We start from the raw sequence: 15,586 nt of genomic DNA, 5'->3' as shown, positions 1-15,586 counted from the left end.
AGCTCTCCCCATTACTTCCTGCACAGCTGAGCGGCCAGCAGCAAAATCCTGGCCAAAAGAAGTCTTCAGGATGGAAAATGTCCTCCTCCTGCCCTGATGGGGTCTGGGAATGTGACCTGTAGCAGCAGGCGGGATGAGGAGTGGCCAGAGGGTGACACATCCTGAAACCACAGGGGCCTGAATGGCACCTGCCACTACTGTCTGGCATGTGGGCCACTGTTGGTTACTGAGACAATAAAAAGATAAAAAGGTGCTTGTTTGCACCACTGCTAATCCGCTATTTCACCTCCTGCAGCCAGTGGTGTTCTGAGTGGATACAACTGTAAAATGCATAGAATTTGGGGTAGGACACCACATACATCAAAAGATCAGGCCAGGTGAGCTTATGAGAAGGTTATTAGTTATGTTCCTCAACATCAACACTGCGAGGGTTCCACTGGATATAAATATGGTAATTTCACATTTAGTAAATATATTCAATGCCCTCTTCCTACCCCCAAGAAAGAGGTAGAATGACAATGAACGCTTTGCAATTAATAGATTGAAAAGTCTATTTATCTCCACATTTGCATTGGGCTGAGCAAGCTCTTCACCCCATTAGTAACTCATTCTTTTATATCAAAGGAACAAATAGGAAACACCTGGTCTGATTGATGAATGGTCTCTTCCTTCTCCCACCGAGGATGGCTGACAAGGTCTCACTGGTGCTAAAACCAGAAATAATGAGAGCATGAAGCCAGAGCTCCTAAATAATTCATGAGCTAAATCTTGTAAGTGACGGTGCTTTCTTCATCTGTAAGCAACCACTTGGCATGCTCATTTTTGTTCTGTTTTTAAGAAGATCATATTTGAATCAGCTCAGAGGGGAGCTTTGTTCAGGCCCTGTGAACTCCACGCCCTCTCTGCTGACCTCCAATACTTTCTCTTCTTTTCTTGACTGAGGTGTGAGTTCCCCTGGGCTCAAATCTGGCTGGCTAGTTAGAGCCCTCATTCTTGGGTAATGACCCAATGACATAGGTAGGCACTGACCTAAGGTGGGGAGGCCGCCCTGAACCCACTGTTGATCATAGCTTCCTGCTCTCCTCCCCTTCTCTGCCCTCCACTGACCTTGTCAATGACTGGCTCCCCCATGAGCCACCTGTTGCCAGCATGGCCCCAAAGCTGAGACTGCTTTCTTCCATCAGGAGCTCTTCCTCAGCCCGAGACCCCGCCTCCCTTCCTCTTCAGGGTCAGCCCTCAGGGATCAGATGCCCACCGCCTCTCTAACCTGAGAGGCTGCTTCCATGCACACCTCTTCCTGTCATCAGTGTGGTGAAGCCGCTGCAGGGGCTGGGTCCAGAGCACTGTGCATGAAGACTTCAAAAGTCCAACGGAGCAGCAGAAGGAGACACAGACACGGTGTGCAGTGAGGGTGTGTGGGAAAGAGAGGTGCGGGGAGAGGAAAGTTTGGTTATAGCAGCAAAGGGCAGGAAGCCAGGAGACCTCCATTTTGCTGTGTGAAGTCATGAGACCCTGTGTTTCTTGGCGTGAATTACCCCCAGGTTCCAATGTGGATGTGTCTGGAACAGCACCACAGATTCCTCCAGTGTTTCTGCAGGGAAGCCCTTTCAATATCACCTAATGCTAATGGACACATCTTGAAATTTTAAATACAAGGTCTACTAGGGAACGAGGGAGTGTAAACCATGACCCCAAGTGCACACATTTGAAAGTCCACACTTATTTCAGAGGGTTACAGCTTCACTCAGTTTCACATTTGTTCACTAATTAGCCCAAATCCTTTAGAATATCTTTAATATCTCCAGCCACACAGTGGGGACCCGGTCAATGATGATAACTCCTGCTCACAGATAACACACAGTCATTTCGTGAAGCTTCTTTCTTCCTTCTCCCTCCCTTTCCTCACTCTCTCTTTTTCTCTTTCTCCCTCCCTCCCTCCCTAACTCTCTCTTTTTCTTTCTTGCCCTCTTTCCTAAGTGTGCTTAACCAGAGCATGGTTAGGGTAAACATAAGAATATTTTAGCTTGTTGAATAACAGGAGAATATGGCTTTACATATCCCAAACATTGCCTGGCACGCAGGTAAACACTGGATGCTAGCGTCCTTTATTTTTTCATCAACAAAGTTACTGTTACGCTTCCATTAAAAAAAGACTCATAGTCAAAGAGACCAGAATAAAATGAGTTTAGTTGTGTTGCCTTGAGATACAATGTTGGATTTTCTTTTCTCGGTGAAGCCTTTTGGACAATTAGATTGAAGATAGAATTGAATGCTCAGTTATGAGTTAATAATCAGAGAAGTGCAGAAGTGTTTGAACAGCTTTGATTGGAGTACTAGACCTTGAGAGAGTGTAGCAAAAATATTTTCTCCTCCCTTTCTCATGTTATTTCCATCTACCCATTTCCTTACTTGGGATAAATGAAGGCATTTGGTGAGGATTTAACTCACGGCCAGGGCTGCCAGTCCTCTCCTTAGTTAATTCAGCTTTGAGGGTTTTCATCGGCACCCTGTGAATTATTCCAGGCTAAACTATTTAAATGAGCCATAAGTGGGATGCGGGTGGAACAAATGTCCAGTCAGTGACTGATTTTCTTTTCCTCTCCATTTTGGGGAGGGATGTTTAGTAGAAATGTGTCAGCATTCACACTATGCAAGGGTCAGCATTGGTGTAGTGAAATCCATCCTGCATCTTATAGTTTAAACCTAACAGTTTAAACCAAAGATTTAAAATCAATTGCCCATCAGTGCTCCTTATTATACTGGGCTGTCAGCCTCCATGAATCTTAATGTGCCTGAACAGACCCACAGAGACACAGCATCAGCTTCACATTTCTCAGTATCCACTTAGCAATCATTAAGATCAATTCCTTGAAATACAGATGATAATTCGCCATCTTTCATCACAGCATGAGGTTTCTGTTTAGGGTTTTTGTCCAGTTCATTTGTTTCAGCTTATCTTCCTCATGCCCGACTAGATGCAAATAAAAATACCTTGCTTTTAATTTTAAGATCAAAGTGGCTGCCAGTCATTCAGGGGAGACAATGAAAGCAAAGGTTTTGAAAAATTGGGGGAATAAACTCCTTATACTCCACTTCTCTTAAGTCCTTGTGAAGATGAACTTACACAGATGCTCTTTGTATGTTGGAAAGAGAAGTTTTAACTGTATTTAAACTGTCATGGTTTCTAAAGTGCAAATGGGAAAATCGTGTTTGATAACCAGCTTTATCTGGTACAACACAATAACACAATTCTTTATTCAAGCCAAAAGCATGGCACGGATAGTACAGACACTTTTTTTTTTATCTTATGTGCTCATTTTAGGTTCAAAGCCAAACATATGAAGCAAAACATAATCTACATTTCAAAACTTGGAAAACGTATGCTCTGTCGTGGAATTAATTGGCACTTCTGTATTTTTCCTAATAAAAGAGGCTAGACCACTTCCCTCAGAAGGGTTTCCTTGTTGTCCTTACAGAGGACAGTTACAGAGTTACTGAGTTCAACTTTACCACGCTGTTTTCAAGAAATGTGCATTTTTTCCAGGGCAGTTATAAGTCCAAGAAATTTGTGGAGTGATAAAACTGGACCTTAGTTTAAATGGGAAAGAGTATTTATACAAGCCACGGTTTCAGAACATGTTTTGTAGGCTAGACTAGCAAAAGTTTAAACACGAACCCCTAAAAATGTACTTGAGAAAACTCCTTTTTCCTAGTTATTTACTTAATAAACTCAGAAAAATAATTTCCCATAAAGAGGTAATGCGTGGTCACCACCCGGCCTTGATGCCTGCTTCCAACAGGAACCTGGAGCCGCGAAGGATAAAGGACCATCAGCTCCACCTTTCAGCTCTGCCCCGCCCGCAGGGCATCAGGAAAGCCACTAGGCCTCTTGATCTTGGTGTCTGCATTTCCTAAAGCGTTAATTTTTTTATTTTATTTTATTTTTTGTTGAGATGGAGTCTCGCTCTGTGGTCCGGGCTGGAGTGCAGTGGCGCGATCTCGGCTCACTGCAAGCTCCGCCTCCCGGGTTCACGCCATTCTCCTGCCTCAGCCTCCCGAGTAGCTGGGACTACAGGCGCCCGCCACCTCGCCCGGCTAGTTTTCTGTATTTTTTGGTAGAGACGGGGTTTCACCGTGTTAGCCAGGATGGTCTTGATCTCCTGACCTCGTGATCCGCCCGTCTCGGCCTCCCAAAGTGCTGGGATTACAGGCTTGAGCCACCGCGCCCGGCCTCCTAAAGCGTTAATAAGAATTCCTGCCTTCCCCACTTATCGGGGTTATGTCAATCAAACTGATTAGTGTATGTAAAAATGCTGTCAAAATTGTAAATCTGCATATTAAATGCAAGGCATCACTATCAACAACCCCTTTAAGAATCATTCATGAAACACAAGAGTTTCTAAATAAAGCGGTACCCTGACAGCTTGGCTAGTAAGTGCTGTCGGGGTTCAAGAGGAGAACATTTGCTTTTCTTTGTCCGGTGAAACGAGAGGATTCGGGAGGGAACAAAGCTGAACTACTGTGTAATCCAGAGAAGGGTTGAGTGGGACCCATGCCCTCCCAGAAGCCGGCCTGAGAGAGGCCCCCGCTCCCCCGGAAGCCGGCCTGAGGGAGGCCCCCGCTCCCCCGGAAGCCGGCCTGAGCGAGGCGCCCGCTCCCCCGGAAGACTGGGGCCCACGCCCTCCTGGAAGACAGCCTGAGCGGGGTCCACAGCTTCCCGGGAGACAGCCTCACTCAGGTCCAGGCTTCACCGGGAGACGGCCTGAGCATGGCGAGGCTCCTCCGGAAGACCTGAGCAAGGGCCCACGCCCTCCCAGGAGAGGGCCTGAGCAGTGTCCAAGCTCCCCCGGAAGACACAGTCCACGCCCTCTGAGAAGATGGCGTGTGAGTGGGAGCAGAGAAGGAGTTGAGAGAAAGAGAACAAAGCTTCCCAGTGGCAGAGAGAGCAGCTGCCTTCAAGTTCAGGCCTGGGAGGGCCCAGGTTCGGTGCCTACAGGTCTGGGGGCAGCAGTGCGTGTGCTCCTGGCATAAGGCTCACTGGATTATTTTTAATAAATGGCTGCGGCAGTTGGCCAAGCCTCCTTCTCCCTGGGGAGAATGTCTGAGGGTGGAAGCACTTGTTCAGCATGAAAGATGGTCTCACGCTACAGGGAGGGAAGGACCACCTGAGAAGGGTCCAGGGCCGGCTGGGACCCCACCTCATTGGCGCTGGCGGGGGTGGGGGCGCCTGCCGGGAATCCTAAGGAGACCTGAGCTGATGGAAATGGGCCCTGCGCCACCTTCCCATCCGGGTGGGAGCCTGTGGGAGAAGGACCAGCTGGACACCACCGCGGAAGACACCAGGCCAGCGCCTACGATACCAATCTAACGTCTCGTTCACAAGTGTGTGTATTCAGACTAGAGCCATGAGCAGGACACGGGAGAAAGACCACGCGAAACAGAAAGCCACTACCCCTGGCCTGGAGGACACGGGCCAGGGTGTCTCCTCAGAGGAGCTGAACAGAAGTTACAGCTACAGAACGAGAGGCTCCCTCGAAAAAGGAAGAATGGAGGATAAGTGAAAGACTCGTGGTGGCTCAAGCCTGTAATCCCAGCAATTTGGGAGGCCAAGACGGGCGGATCACGAGGTCAGGAGATCCAGACCATCCTGGCTAACAGGATGAAACCCTGTCTCTACCAAAAAATACACACACACAAAAAAAAGAAAGACTCAAATAATGAAAATAGGTTGCAAAAATTAGGAGGGAAAGGCAGTTGATGAGCTGTAGGATAAATTTAAGAAATCTCCAAAAACATCAAGTAAAAGAATGAAGAGACTAAAATTTAAAAAGTAAAAGCAGAAGATTAATAGAGTATTGAAAATTTAACAGAAATGTGTGTAAATGAAGGAATTCATAATGCAAATGACATGAAAATATACAAATAGCTTAAATATGTCAAGAAAGGTGAATGGCTCATACCTAAACATATTCTTAAATCCAAGTTAAAAAAAGACCTTTCCCCCTCTCGGGTAGGAATGGGTGCTGGTCACTGCAGAGAAAATGTGAGGCAGGTCAGAAATATTAGATAAAAGATAATGGAAACATTGCTTCAAAATACTGAGGGAAAATAATTGAAAGCTTAGAATTCCCCACCTGGGAACCTATTGGGACGGATGCGAAGCAAATCAAGGCATTTTGAGATGTGGGAATATTCACAAAATTGATCTCCCATTGTAGATGATGCTTCTTGAGGAAGCTCTGTATGAGGGGAGACAAAGCAGGGGAGAAGACAATGATCTCAGAGACGGTGTCCCACTGGAAGAGCAGGACGCAGGGTCTGCAGAGCATGTGCCTCGGTGGGCCTGGCTGGGGAGTTCTCCGGGAGAGAGGCAGGTACCCTCCGCAAGATACTTCCCTAGAGGCCTTGTGACTTAGCACGTATGGTAAAGGCACAATCTTCCTCTCTCTTTCAGTAAGAAAAAAGACATTCCAGAAAAAAAAAAAAAGGCACAATATTTCAAAAGCGATATAAGCAAGTCTAGCAACACACATGAATCAAACTTAAACACAACATGACTTGGAGCTGGGAGTGGAGGCAGAGCCTCTGTGTGTCCTGACGCCAGGCAGCCAGGCTCCCTTTTGGGGGGAACTGTCCTGGGAAGGTTGAACGTGGTTCTGCTTGGCCCTGTGGTGGGAATATCTACAATACTCTCATCAGATAGATGCTGTTCAGCTTTTATAATCACTCAAAAGACAAAATAGAGAAGACTTAATTATGGGCATAAGAAAGGATATAAATACCAGTGATGATGGTGTAAAGATGTAACGGGTAATTGGGAGAGGCTGGCTAGTGGGGAAGGGGCTGAGGGTTGCCACCCTCAACGCACAGCCTCTCCCAAGGTGAGTGAAACCACACCTTCTAAATTTGATGCAATAAGAAATAAAGGTTTATTATCTATAATTGTGCATTACAAACAATAATGGAAAATGAAAAAGTATCAAATGTTAATAGCACGAGTCAATAGATGTTATCTAGAACTGAAAATCTAGAAATATAGAAACAATATAGTACTTAGAGTCACAAGAACAAAAGTTAAAATGGTTAGAGGTGGCTTCTGAGAATGAAGGGGAGTGAGGGGTGGAGTGGGAGAATACGGCTTTTCATTCAGAAGTTCTTTAGAATCTCTACCATATGACTGCATTAATTTGATAAAAATAAAAACTTCTGTTCATAAGTATATATTTCTCTGATTATATTTCTCATAATGGCAAAGAAATGGTCTCCGATTCATAAACAGAACTTTCAGGAGCTAATTAATGTGAGTGAGTTGGCATTCCATCCACTGGCGTGGCAAATCAAATTGTGTTTTATTTCAAAATAAGTTTAATTTTAAAACATTGTGACATATACAGCAACTAGAACAAGACACATTATTCTGAGAATTTCTTAGGCATTTGCTTGAATAATTGAACTAGAATTAAGATGAAATGGCACATCAACTTTAAGTAAATGAGTATCTAAAAATGTTTGTATTAGTAATTTTGCACATTTCTAATTTTTTAAAATCAATGTTTATCTCTTTACAATAGGAAAAGTAAATTTCAGCAAGTTATTCTTCAGCATTCAGAAGTCACTAATTAGTGAAGCTCTACCTTGTGAAGCCTCATTTTCATATAATAAGTTTAATTCATGTAGATAAATTGCCTACACATAAAGCATTGTATTCACTGGCAACTCAGAAGTATCATTTCCACACAAGCCTCTGTAAAACATTACTATTTTCCACATGAAGTTTGAGAGTAGCTTCCAAAACTTGCCAGATTTGTTTCCCAGAAAGATGGAAAGATATTGGACAATCACAGTTCTGGAGCTGAGAAATGCTAAAAAATTACTTTCCAAGTCATACTGACTTATGCCTCTGGGGCTGGAAGTGCATTGCACAATAAGGAAGCCAGAGTGGCTGGTTCCCCTCCCCCTTCTACTCCCTCCCCCAACCCTCCCTTCTTTCCTTTCAGACCAGGACACTAATTTAAACTGAGTTATTCAGAAATCTGTAGCAGAAATCTGTGTAACACTCCGCATTTTAAAATTTACCAAAGTTTTGTTTATATGGACCAACAACTCTGTGTGTACATAATTCTTTTATAGTTCTTTTATATTGGATTTAAATTATTCTTTATGAACCGTTCCCCACTGGAATATAAGAGCCACAAGGGTAAGCATTTGGTCTCTTGTTCTCTGCTGTTTCCCCAGAACTTTGTATGCCAGGCACTGACTAAATAATTTGTAAATTAAACAGTGCCATTACCAATAATTAACTAACACTTACATGGTACTTGCTATGGGCTAGGTAACTTTCTAAGAGCTAGAAATACATGAACACATGTAGCCTTCAAAATAATCTGATCAGGTAGGTGTTGCTGTTATCCCTGTTTTAAAGGTGAGAGAACAGAGTCCCAGCAAGGCTCAGTGGCTGGCCATGGGTCGCAGAGCTCTGTGCAGGTGGGGCTGGATTCTGTGCTAGGATGATGCTTTTGGCCTGCCAAACTCACTGCTCCCTTAGTGAGACTGCTGTACCCTGAGTGGGGGCTGTGTCTCTTCCTTGCAGCCCCGTGGGCCTACAGAGCAGTGCCCAGTGTATGGCGGTGCCCAGCTGATGGCTGCATGCTGGAGGATGAAGGAATGGTCACCTCCAGCAGGGATGAGCTTGGTGGAGGTGAACTCTTAGCCCTCAATTTAGAACATTCCTAATTCCACAAAGAGGCAGGTGTCATCTGTGTCTGAAAGGTGGGGCAGGTGCTGGTGGTCAGGGTGGGGCTGGTATATTTATATATTGCATGATCTATTTATAAAACAACTTTACCTTTCAAAGAATCTCATATTCTAGATCTCACCCAGTTACATTGTGAGGAAGCGTTTCATTTTCATTTTACCAGGAGGCCCACACTGGGAAGATTACACAGCCAAGACATGGCACTGGGTGCTAGTTCCAATATTCCCACACCCAGCAAGATTGGAGAGGACCCTGCCAGCCCAGCATGGCTGAGAACCATGCCAGTCATCTGGTCCTTTATTTTTTAATATAAATATGTTTGTATGTCAGGTCGATGGTCTTTTTCCGCCTTAGATTTTGCCGGCACATGCAGAGCAAGCCTGTGTGTGAAACTTAATCCAAAAGTCAGTTACTATTTTACAGTAACGACTCTCAAGTGTGTGAGTGTAATGAGTGTGACGAGGAGGTCATTACACAGTTATGAAAAACTTTGGAAATGGAAATGGTTGAATTCAAATAACCTGCTGGCTTGTTATTAATGGGTTGGTGGCTTGTTGTTTCCACAGTGCTGACTCATCACATTTAGCCCTCATTCATTTTCCCCCATCCTGGCTGACTGGAGAGGCCGCCTCCTTGGCTCTCAGCATGCCCCTCGCGGCTGGGTAACCTGTGTTTCTTAGAGTGGAATTCCCTCCCTGGGTGTTTGGGATGGGGAATCTTGGCAGAAACGAGAGCGTTCTGGGGTGGGTTACACCCCAACGAGAGGGACTCAGGACTCTCAGGAGACTTGGGTTCTCCGGAAGGGACTGGCCAGGCCCCCCTGAGATGGGGGATGTTTGTGCAGAGCTGGGTCCTGGCAGCCTAATCACAGCACCATGGTCAGGATGGCTTTTCCCGCTAATACGCTCTGGCCACTGATCTCTGTGTATCCTATAATATTTTGTCTTTCTTTGTCACAGCTTGGTGTGGAAGGGAGAGCCTTTTGGCCTCCAAGATCAGGTAGATGCTAATGCTCCTTTCTTTAGAGATGAAAATGCCCACAGGAAAAGAAGAGGTGGCTACCTTTGGTCATGACGATTCCTGCCACAGCTTTGTGGCGGGCATGCATGGGCGTGAGGTCCATCGTCACCTCGCGGAACTTCTGTGTGACCAGCTGGGATATGGAGTCTGCGAATTCCTGAAAGACACAAGCACAGGCCTCCACGTTGGGCTGAGCAGGTGCCACAAAGGATGATGGGCACTGTCCTCCCCATCCTCAGCCTCATCCCCATGTGGCCACATGTGGGCCTGCTCTCCTCCCCTTCTCACAGCCTTGTCCCCCCCGGCCACACGTGGCCTCTCTCTGGCTGTGCCCCCAAAACTCAGAATCATATTGAGTGGCTTATGAGTGGTTAACCTCAGCGTTGCTCTCAGCAGAAACCCTGAGCTCTGCCGACCTCCCCATGGAAACAGTGTCCACACTTCCCTATCCCTGCCTCTCAGAGCAGTGGCTGGAGGAGGAGGGGATTTTTACAGGGATGATGGGCCACCAGTCTTCTGAGTATTCCAGAGCCAGTGTCTACACAGCCGGCAGTCTCAGGCTGCTCTCCTGGCTAAATGGCTGGCGCTGTGGCTCACTCCACAACCTCTTCTCACCTTCCTGCACATGCACCAGATGCACACATTCACATGCAACACACGACGCACCTAGGGTACACATGCACATATGAATATGCACACACATGCACACACAGAGGCACACGTGCGTATGTGCACACACATGTACACAGACACATACACATGTGCCCCTGCACGCCCCTTAACATAATTTGATGAGTGATAAGGCGACTCCTGGTCTCTGGAAAGGCAGCACACACAGTAGCATGTGGCAGCCAGAGTGTGGCTCTGTGGCCACCCTTTCCCTGGCTCCTCTGGGCCCAAGGCTGCAGCACTGCCTTTTCCTTGATGTGGGGCCCCAAGCTTCTCATTGGGGGCAGTTTGGCTGGCATAGCTGTTGCAGGCCTTGGAGTAGGGAAACCTGGTTGGACCCTCAGTTCTGCCACTCAGGGGCCTGGGTGAGTCATTAACACCTCAGAGCCCATTTTCCTAATTTACAAGCGAATCATCTTCATTTCCACCTTATGGTGTTTTTGTAAGGATTAAATGTAATATGGCATCTTAAGTGCTCAGCGCGGTGCCCCACACTTGGTAGGAAGTGCTCAGAGATGATGGCTGTGACTGTTACTCTTATTATTTTTATCATTATCATCGTCTCCCCCAGTCACCACAGGCATTGCCCGAGCCTCTGAGCAGCCAAACCAATTCATCGTCTCATCCATGAGGCAGGAAACAGTCCCTTTCTCTGATGGATCGGGTTTCCGCGTTTCCACCAGGCATGTGCGTTTGATACTGTGCAGTCTTTGGGCCCGGTTTCCACATTCCCACCAGGCCTGTGCGGACGCTGATGCTGTGCAGGCATTGCTGCTGATAAGGACAGCTCTCTGATTAATAACGATAAGAAAGATAGACAGTGTTTAAAAATCCCACTTGTAGGCAATAAAACATGTTTGTGTGAAAACAGCCTTGCCTGCCAGAAGCGAAAAACCTGCCACAAAACAACCTAGCCCCTCTCCCTCTTAATTCTTCTGCAGTAAAGGGCAGATGTGCAGGGCCTGGCACAGTCTCCTCTGCTCACCCCGGGGTTTGAGGGCCCCGAGCCGCTGTAGGCCGTAGGTGATGTCAGTTCCTTTTCCCACTGTGCCGTGAATCAATACGGAAGCCCCACATAGGACAGACGGCAGATGAGCTAGGCTTCCCCTGAGGGGCACAATGCTGGCCTGAGGGGGAAACGGGACCCCAACCTTTCAGGGACTGCTGTGCACCTGGAGTCTTCCTGGGTGCTCCCGGCCCAGGCTGCTCCCGGCTGTCCTGTCTTTCATGTCTGGAATCAGGTCCAGAGAGGGAAACCTGTGTCCTGGATACCCCATGTGCTGTGTCCTGGAGCTGCTGGAAAAATTCCCTTAACTGGGGTGTCTTTAAATAGCAGGCATTCATCCTCCCACAGCTCTGGAGGCAGAAATCTGAGACTGAGCTGTCCAGGGGCCGTGCTCCCTCCTGTGGCTCTGGGGAGCCTCCTTCCTGCCTCTCCCAGTTCCAGGACTCCGGGCGTCCCTGGGCGGTGGCTGCATCACTGCAGTCTCCGCCTCTGTCCCCACATGGCCTTTTCCTCTATGTCTGTGTCTGCTCTTCTGCCTCTTGTAGGGACAACTGTCATTGGATTGAGGGCCCACTTGGTCAATCCAGGATGAGGCCATCTCCAAGTCCTTAACTTGAGGATATCTGCAGAGAACTTTTTCTCAGTCACCGTCACAGGGTTGGATGTCTCTTTCTGTGGCCACTGTTCAGCCTGCTGCACCCTCGTTTACTCTTCCAATGCATGCTGTCAAGGGAGAGCATAACTCTTAATGTTTTTCTTTTTCTTTGAGACAGGGTCTCTCTCTGCCGCCCAGGCTGGAGTGCAGCGGCACCATCACGGCTCACTGCAACCTTGAACTTTTGGGCTCGAAGGATCCTCCCACCTCAGCCTCCCAAAGCAGTGGGATTACAGGCTCCAGCCACTGAGCCAGGCTCCTGTGATAACCTGGTCTTCCTTGGTGCCCAAATCACACACAGTAGCTATGAATGACATCCACAAGGTGGTTGGCAGGCGGGAGCCTTCGTGACAGTCCTTGGTTCTCACCTAGAAGGCTGGCGCTGCCCACTCTAAAGGTCAGGCCTGGCTGTGAGGTTGTCCAGCCCCTCCTGTGCCCCCCACGACCTTGCACGCTGAGCTCTGAGCTGGGGTGGAGAAGAAGATGCAGGGTACAGAGGCCCACAGAGCCCTGGAGCCCCGAGAGGCCTCAGCTATCACCTCGGGCCTCGAGAAATCAGCTTCTGAGCACCGTGATAGCGGGCGAAAGTGACATCGGCAGCTCCACCATAGGCTCCTGCAGGGTGTGCACCGCCAGTCCCATCCTGCCAGGACGTCCTGCGTCTCCCAGGGGAAGCAATCCAGGCACAGGGTTGACGGGGCAGCCCTGACTCTGGGACCAGGTGGCGGGTGGGACCTCTGCCAGGCCCGAGACTCGTAGGCGCCAGCAGGTCTGGGAGGTGGGGAGGCTGGCGCTGGGCCTTGACTTGGGGTGCTCATTCTCACCAGTCCCGTAGAGGGGACGGGGCACTGAAGGGCTCCCCACTGGGCAGAGGGTCTAGAAAGCCTTGTCCAAAGCTGATGTCTGAGATGAACCTTGAAGGAAGAGTAGGAGAGCTTCCCTTTCTCAGGTGACAGAACGCAGGCTGCTCTCCCGCTGGTCGGCCCCATGGCACATGGGCAGGCGAGAGCAGCACCGATCAGCTTCACTGCACAGGTGTCCTGGACTCCAGCCATGGGGACACTTCCCCAGCCCGGGCGGTGGCCGTGGCAGCCTGGGGGCCACATCTGCCCCACGGGGTTCACTGCTGTTTCTCACTCTGGAATCCGACTCTGGGTGATTCATGGGTGTTAATGTTGATTCAAGGACAGAACTACATCTTCTGCTTCTAAAACAGCTGTTATGGTGCCAGGCATCTGACTCCAGCACCCACTGTGCTCTGGAGTTATTCCAAATGATGTGTGTAACTGTTTCTTTGTTTTTTTTTTTGTTTGTTTGTTTGCTTGTTTGTTTTTTAGGATGAAGTTTCGAATGTCTAAGAAGTAACCGCTTGTCCAGCACAGGAGGACTCTCTGTGTCACTTTGTGTCTGCCTGAGGGGCTCCAGCACAGGACATCAGGATGGTCCCAGACCAATAAGTCGTAACAGTGTGTGCAAAACTAGATTTCACTGTGGAAACCGAGGGTGTGCTCTGTCCCCTTAGAGATGGGAAGACACACAGTGACAGCAGGGACTCAATTCTGAGCAGGCGCATTACCGGCCCAGGAAAGTGCCCATATTATCCTTTTTAGCTACTGAAGCAACGTAACCAGTCTCACGGCAGGGGGTGGCAGAGACGGGAATTACCCCAGCTGTCTTGACCTTGACCCTTGCACTGAACTGGTGACCAGATTGCTCTGAGGAAAAGCAGGATCTGAATTCAAGGATGGCCGCAGGCTTCGCTGCCTCTGGGTGCAGGTTGGAGCAGCCGCGGCCGGGACAGAACATGGGCGAAGGCGGCCAGCACCCTGAAAAGGCAGCAGCCCTCAGAGGGGGGACCGTGGTGGAGCCTGGCCGCCTGCTCTCTGCACCCTGCAGGCCTGCACCCCTGCCCTAGGCTCCTACTATGAACCAAGCAGCCTGAGCCCTGGCTGCTCCCTCGTGGGGTCATTTGAGGAACAGCTGGGGTGGAATGAAGCACGTTTTGTTTGGGCCTCAGCATTTCCACAGACGAAGGCCTCCTCGACTCACTGGGGAGGGCTTGCGTGGCCAGCAGATGCCAGGTGGACAGTAATGCTCAGCCTTCTTCCAGAGTGACAAGGGCCCCTGGCTGGTAGAGACAGCCTTGAACTGACAGAGCTGAATGGAGACATTGCTGGCCGGATGGTTCCACCCATCCCAGCTGGAGGAGGTAGGAGGCACAGCTGCCAACCGGGAGGCCACGGCACTCACATGTGCACATTCAGTCCTGCAGGGCGGCTCCAGGCAGCGGCCATGGCACCCTCAAGGACAGGGCACTTCCTCTCCCCAGGTCCACACATTTCCAACTCCACAGCCCCTTCCTTCCTTCCTTCCTTCCTTCCTTCCTTCCTTCCTTCCTTCCTTCCTTCCTTCCTTCCTTCCTTCCTTCCTTCCTTCCTTCCTTCCTTCCTTCCTTCCTTCCTTCCTTCCTTCCTTCCTTCCTTCCTTCCTTCTTCTTTCTCTCTCTTTCTTTCTCTTTCTTTTTCTTTCTTTCTTTTCTTTCTTTCTCTTTCTTTTCTCTCTCTCTTTCTCTCTCTCTTTCTCCCTTCCTTCCTTCCTTCCTTCCTTCCTTCCTTCCTTCCTTCCTTCCTTCCTTCCTTCCTTCCTTCCTTCCTTCCTTCCTTCCTTCCCTCCTCCTCCTCCTCCTCCTCCTCTCTTCTTCTTCTTCTTTTCTTTTCTTTCTTTCTTTTCTTTTTTTTTGGAGATACAGTCTAGTTCTGTCACCCAGGCTGGACCTCAGTGCCACAATCTCAGCTCACTGCAACCTGCACCTCCCAGGTTGAAGCAATTCTAGTGCCTCAGCCTCCTGAGTAGCTGGGACTACAGGCGCGTGCCACTCTGCCTGGCTAATTTTATTTTATTTTGTATTTTTTAGTAGAGATGGGGTTTTGCCGTGTTGGCCAGGTTGGTCTAGCACTCTTGACCTCAGGTGATTCTCCCGCCTTGGCCTCCCAAAAGTGCTGGGATTACAGGGTTGAGCCACCACACCCGGTCCTTTTTTTCTTTTTTAAAATTTCAATTTATATTTTGGGTTCAGTGGGTACATGTGTAGGTTTCAGTGATGCTGAAGTTTGGTGTACGAGTGACTCCGGTAGTGAGCATAGTACTTGGTAGTTAGTTTCTCATCCCCTACCCTCCCTCCCCCCAGTATTCCCCAGTGTCTGCTCTTCCCATCTTGATGTCTGGGAGTACTCCCATGTTTAGCTCCCACTTGTGAGAACATGCGGTATTTGACTTTGTTTCTGTTAATTCGCTTAGGATGATGGCCTCCAGCTGCATCCATGTAGCTGCAAAGAACATGATTTCGTTCTTTTTTTTTTAATGGCATAGCCTGTTTCTCAATCCATTATGTCCTGCCCTGCCTCAGTCTCCAAAACTCCTTCCTAGGCCCAAAAGGTTTCCTGTTCCCCTGTTTGGAGGTCCTCTCCCTCATCTGCAATCC

General features: G+C 48.5%; 1 protein-coding gene across 1 annotated transcript in view; it reads right to left on the bottom strand.

The window, feature by feature from the left end:
* Positions 1–15,586, bottom strand: part of ADARB2 (adenosine deaminase RNA specific B2 (inactive)) — a 519,216-nt gene that overhangs the window by 61,859 nt on the left and 441,771 nt on the right. Inside the window, exon 4 of the mRNA XM_010361992.2 lies at positions 9,818–9,932. Coding sequence (XP_010360294.1) covers positions 9,818–9,932 — 115 coding nt within the window. The remainder of the gene's footprint in view (positions 1–9,817; positions 9,933–15,586) is intronic.

The sequence above is a fragment of the Rhinopithecus roxellana genome, chromosome 11, assembly GCF_007565055.1.
Source record: "Rhinopithecus roxellana isolate Shanxi Qingling chromosome 11, ASM756505v1, whole genome shotgun sequence".
Classification (NCBI taxonomy): Eukaryota; Metazoa; Chordata; class Mammalia; order Primates; family Cercopithecidae; genus Rhinopithecus; species Rhinopithecus roxellana.
This window is presented reverse-complemented; position numbering and strand designations above follow the sequence as displayed.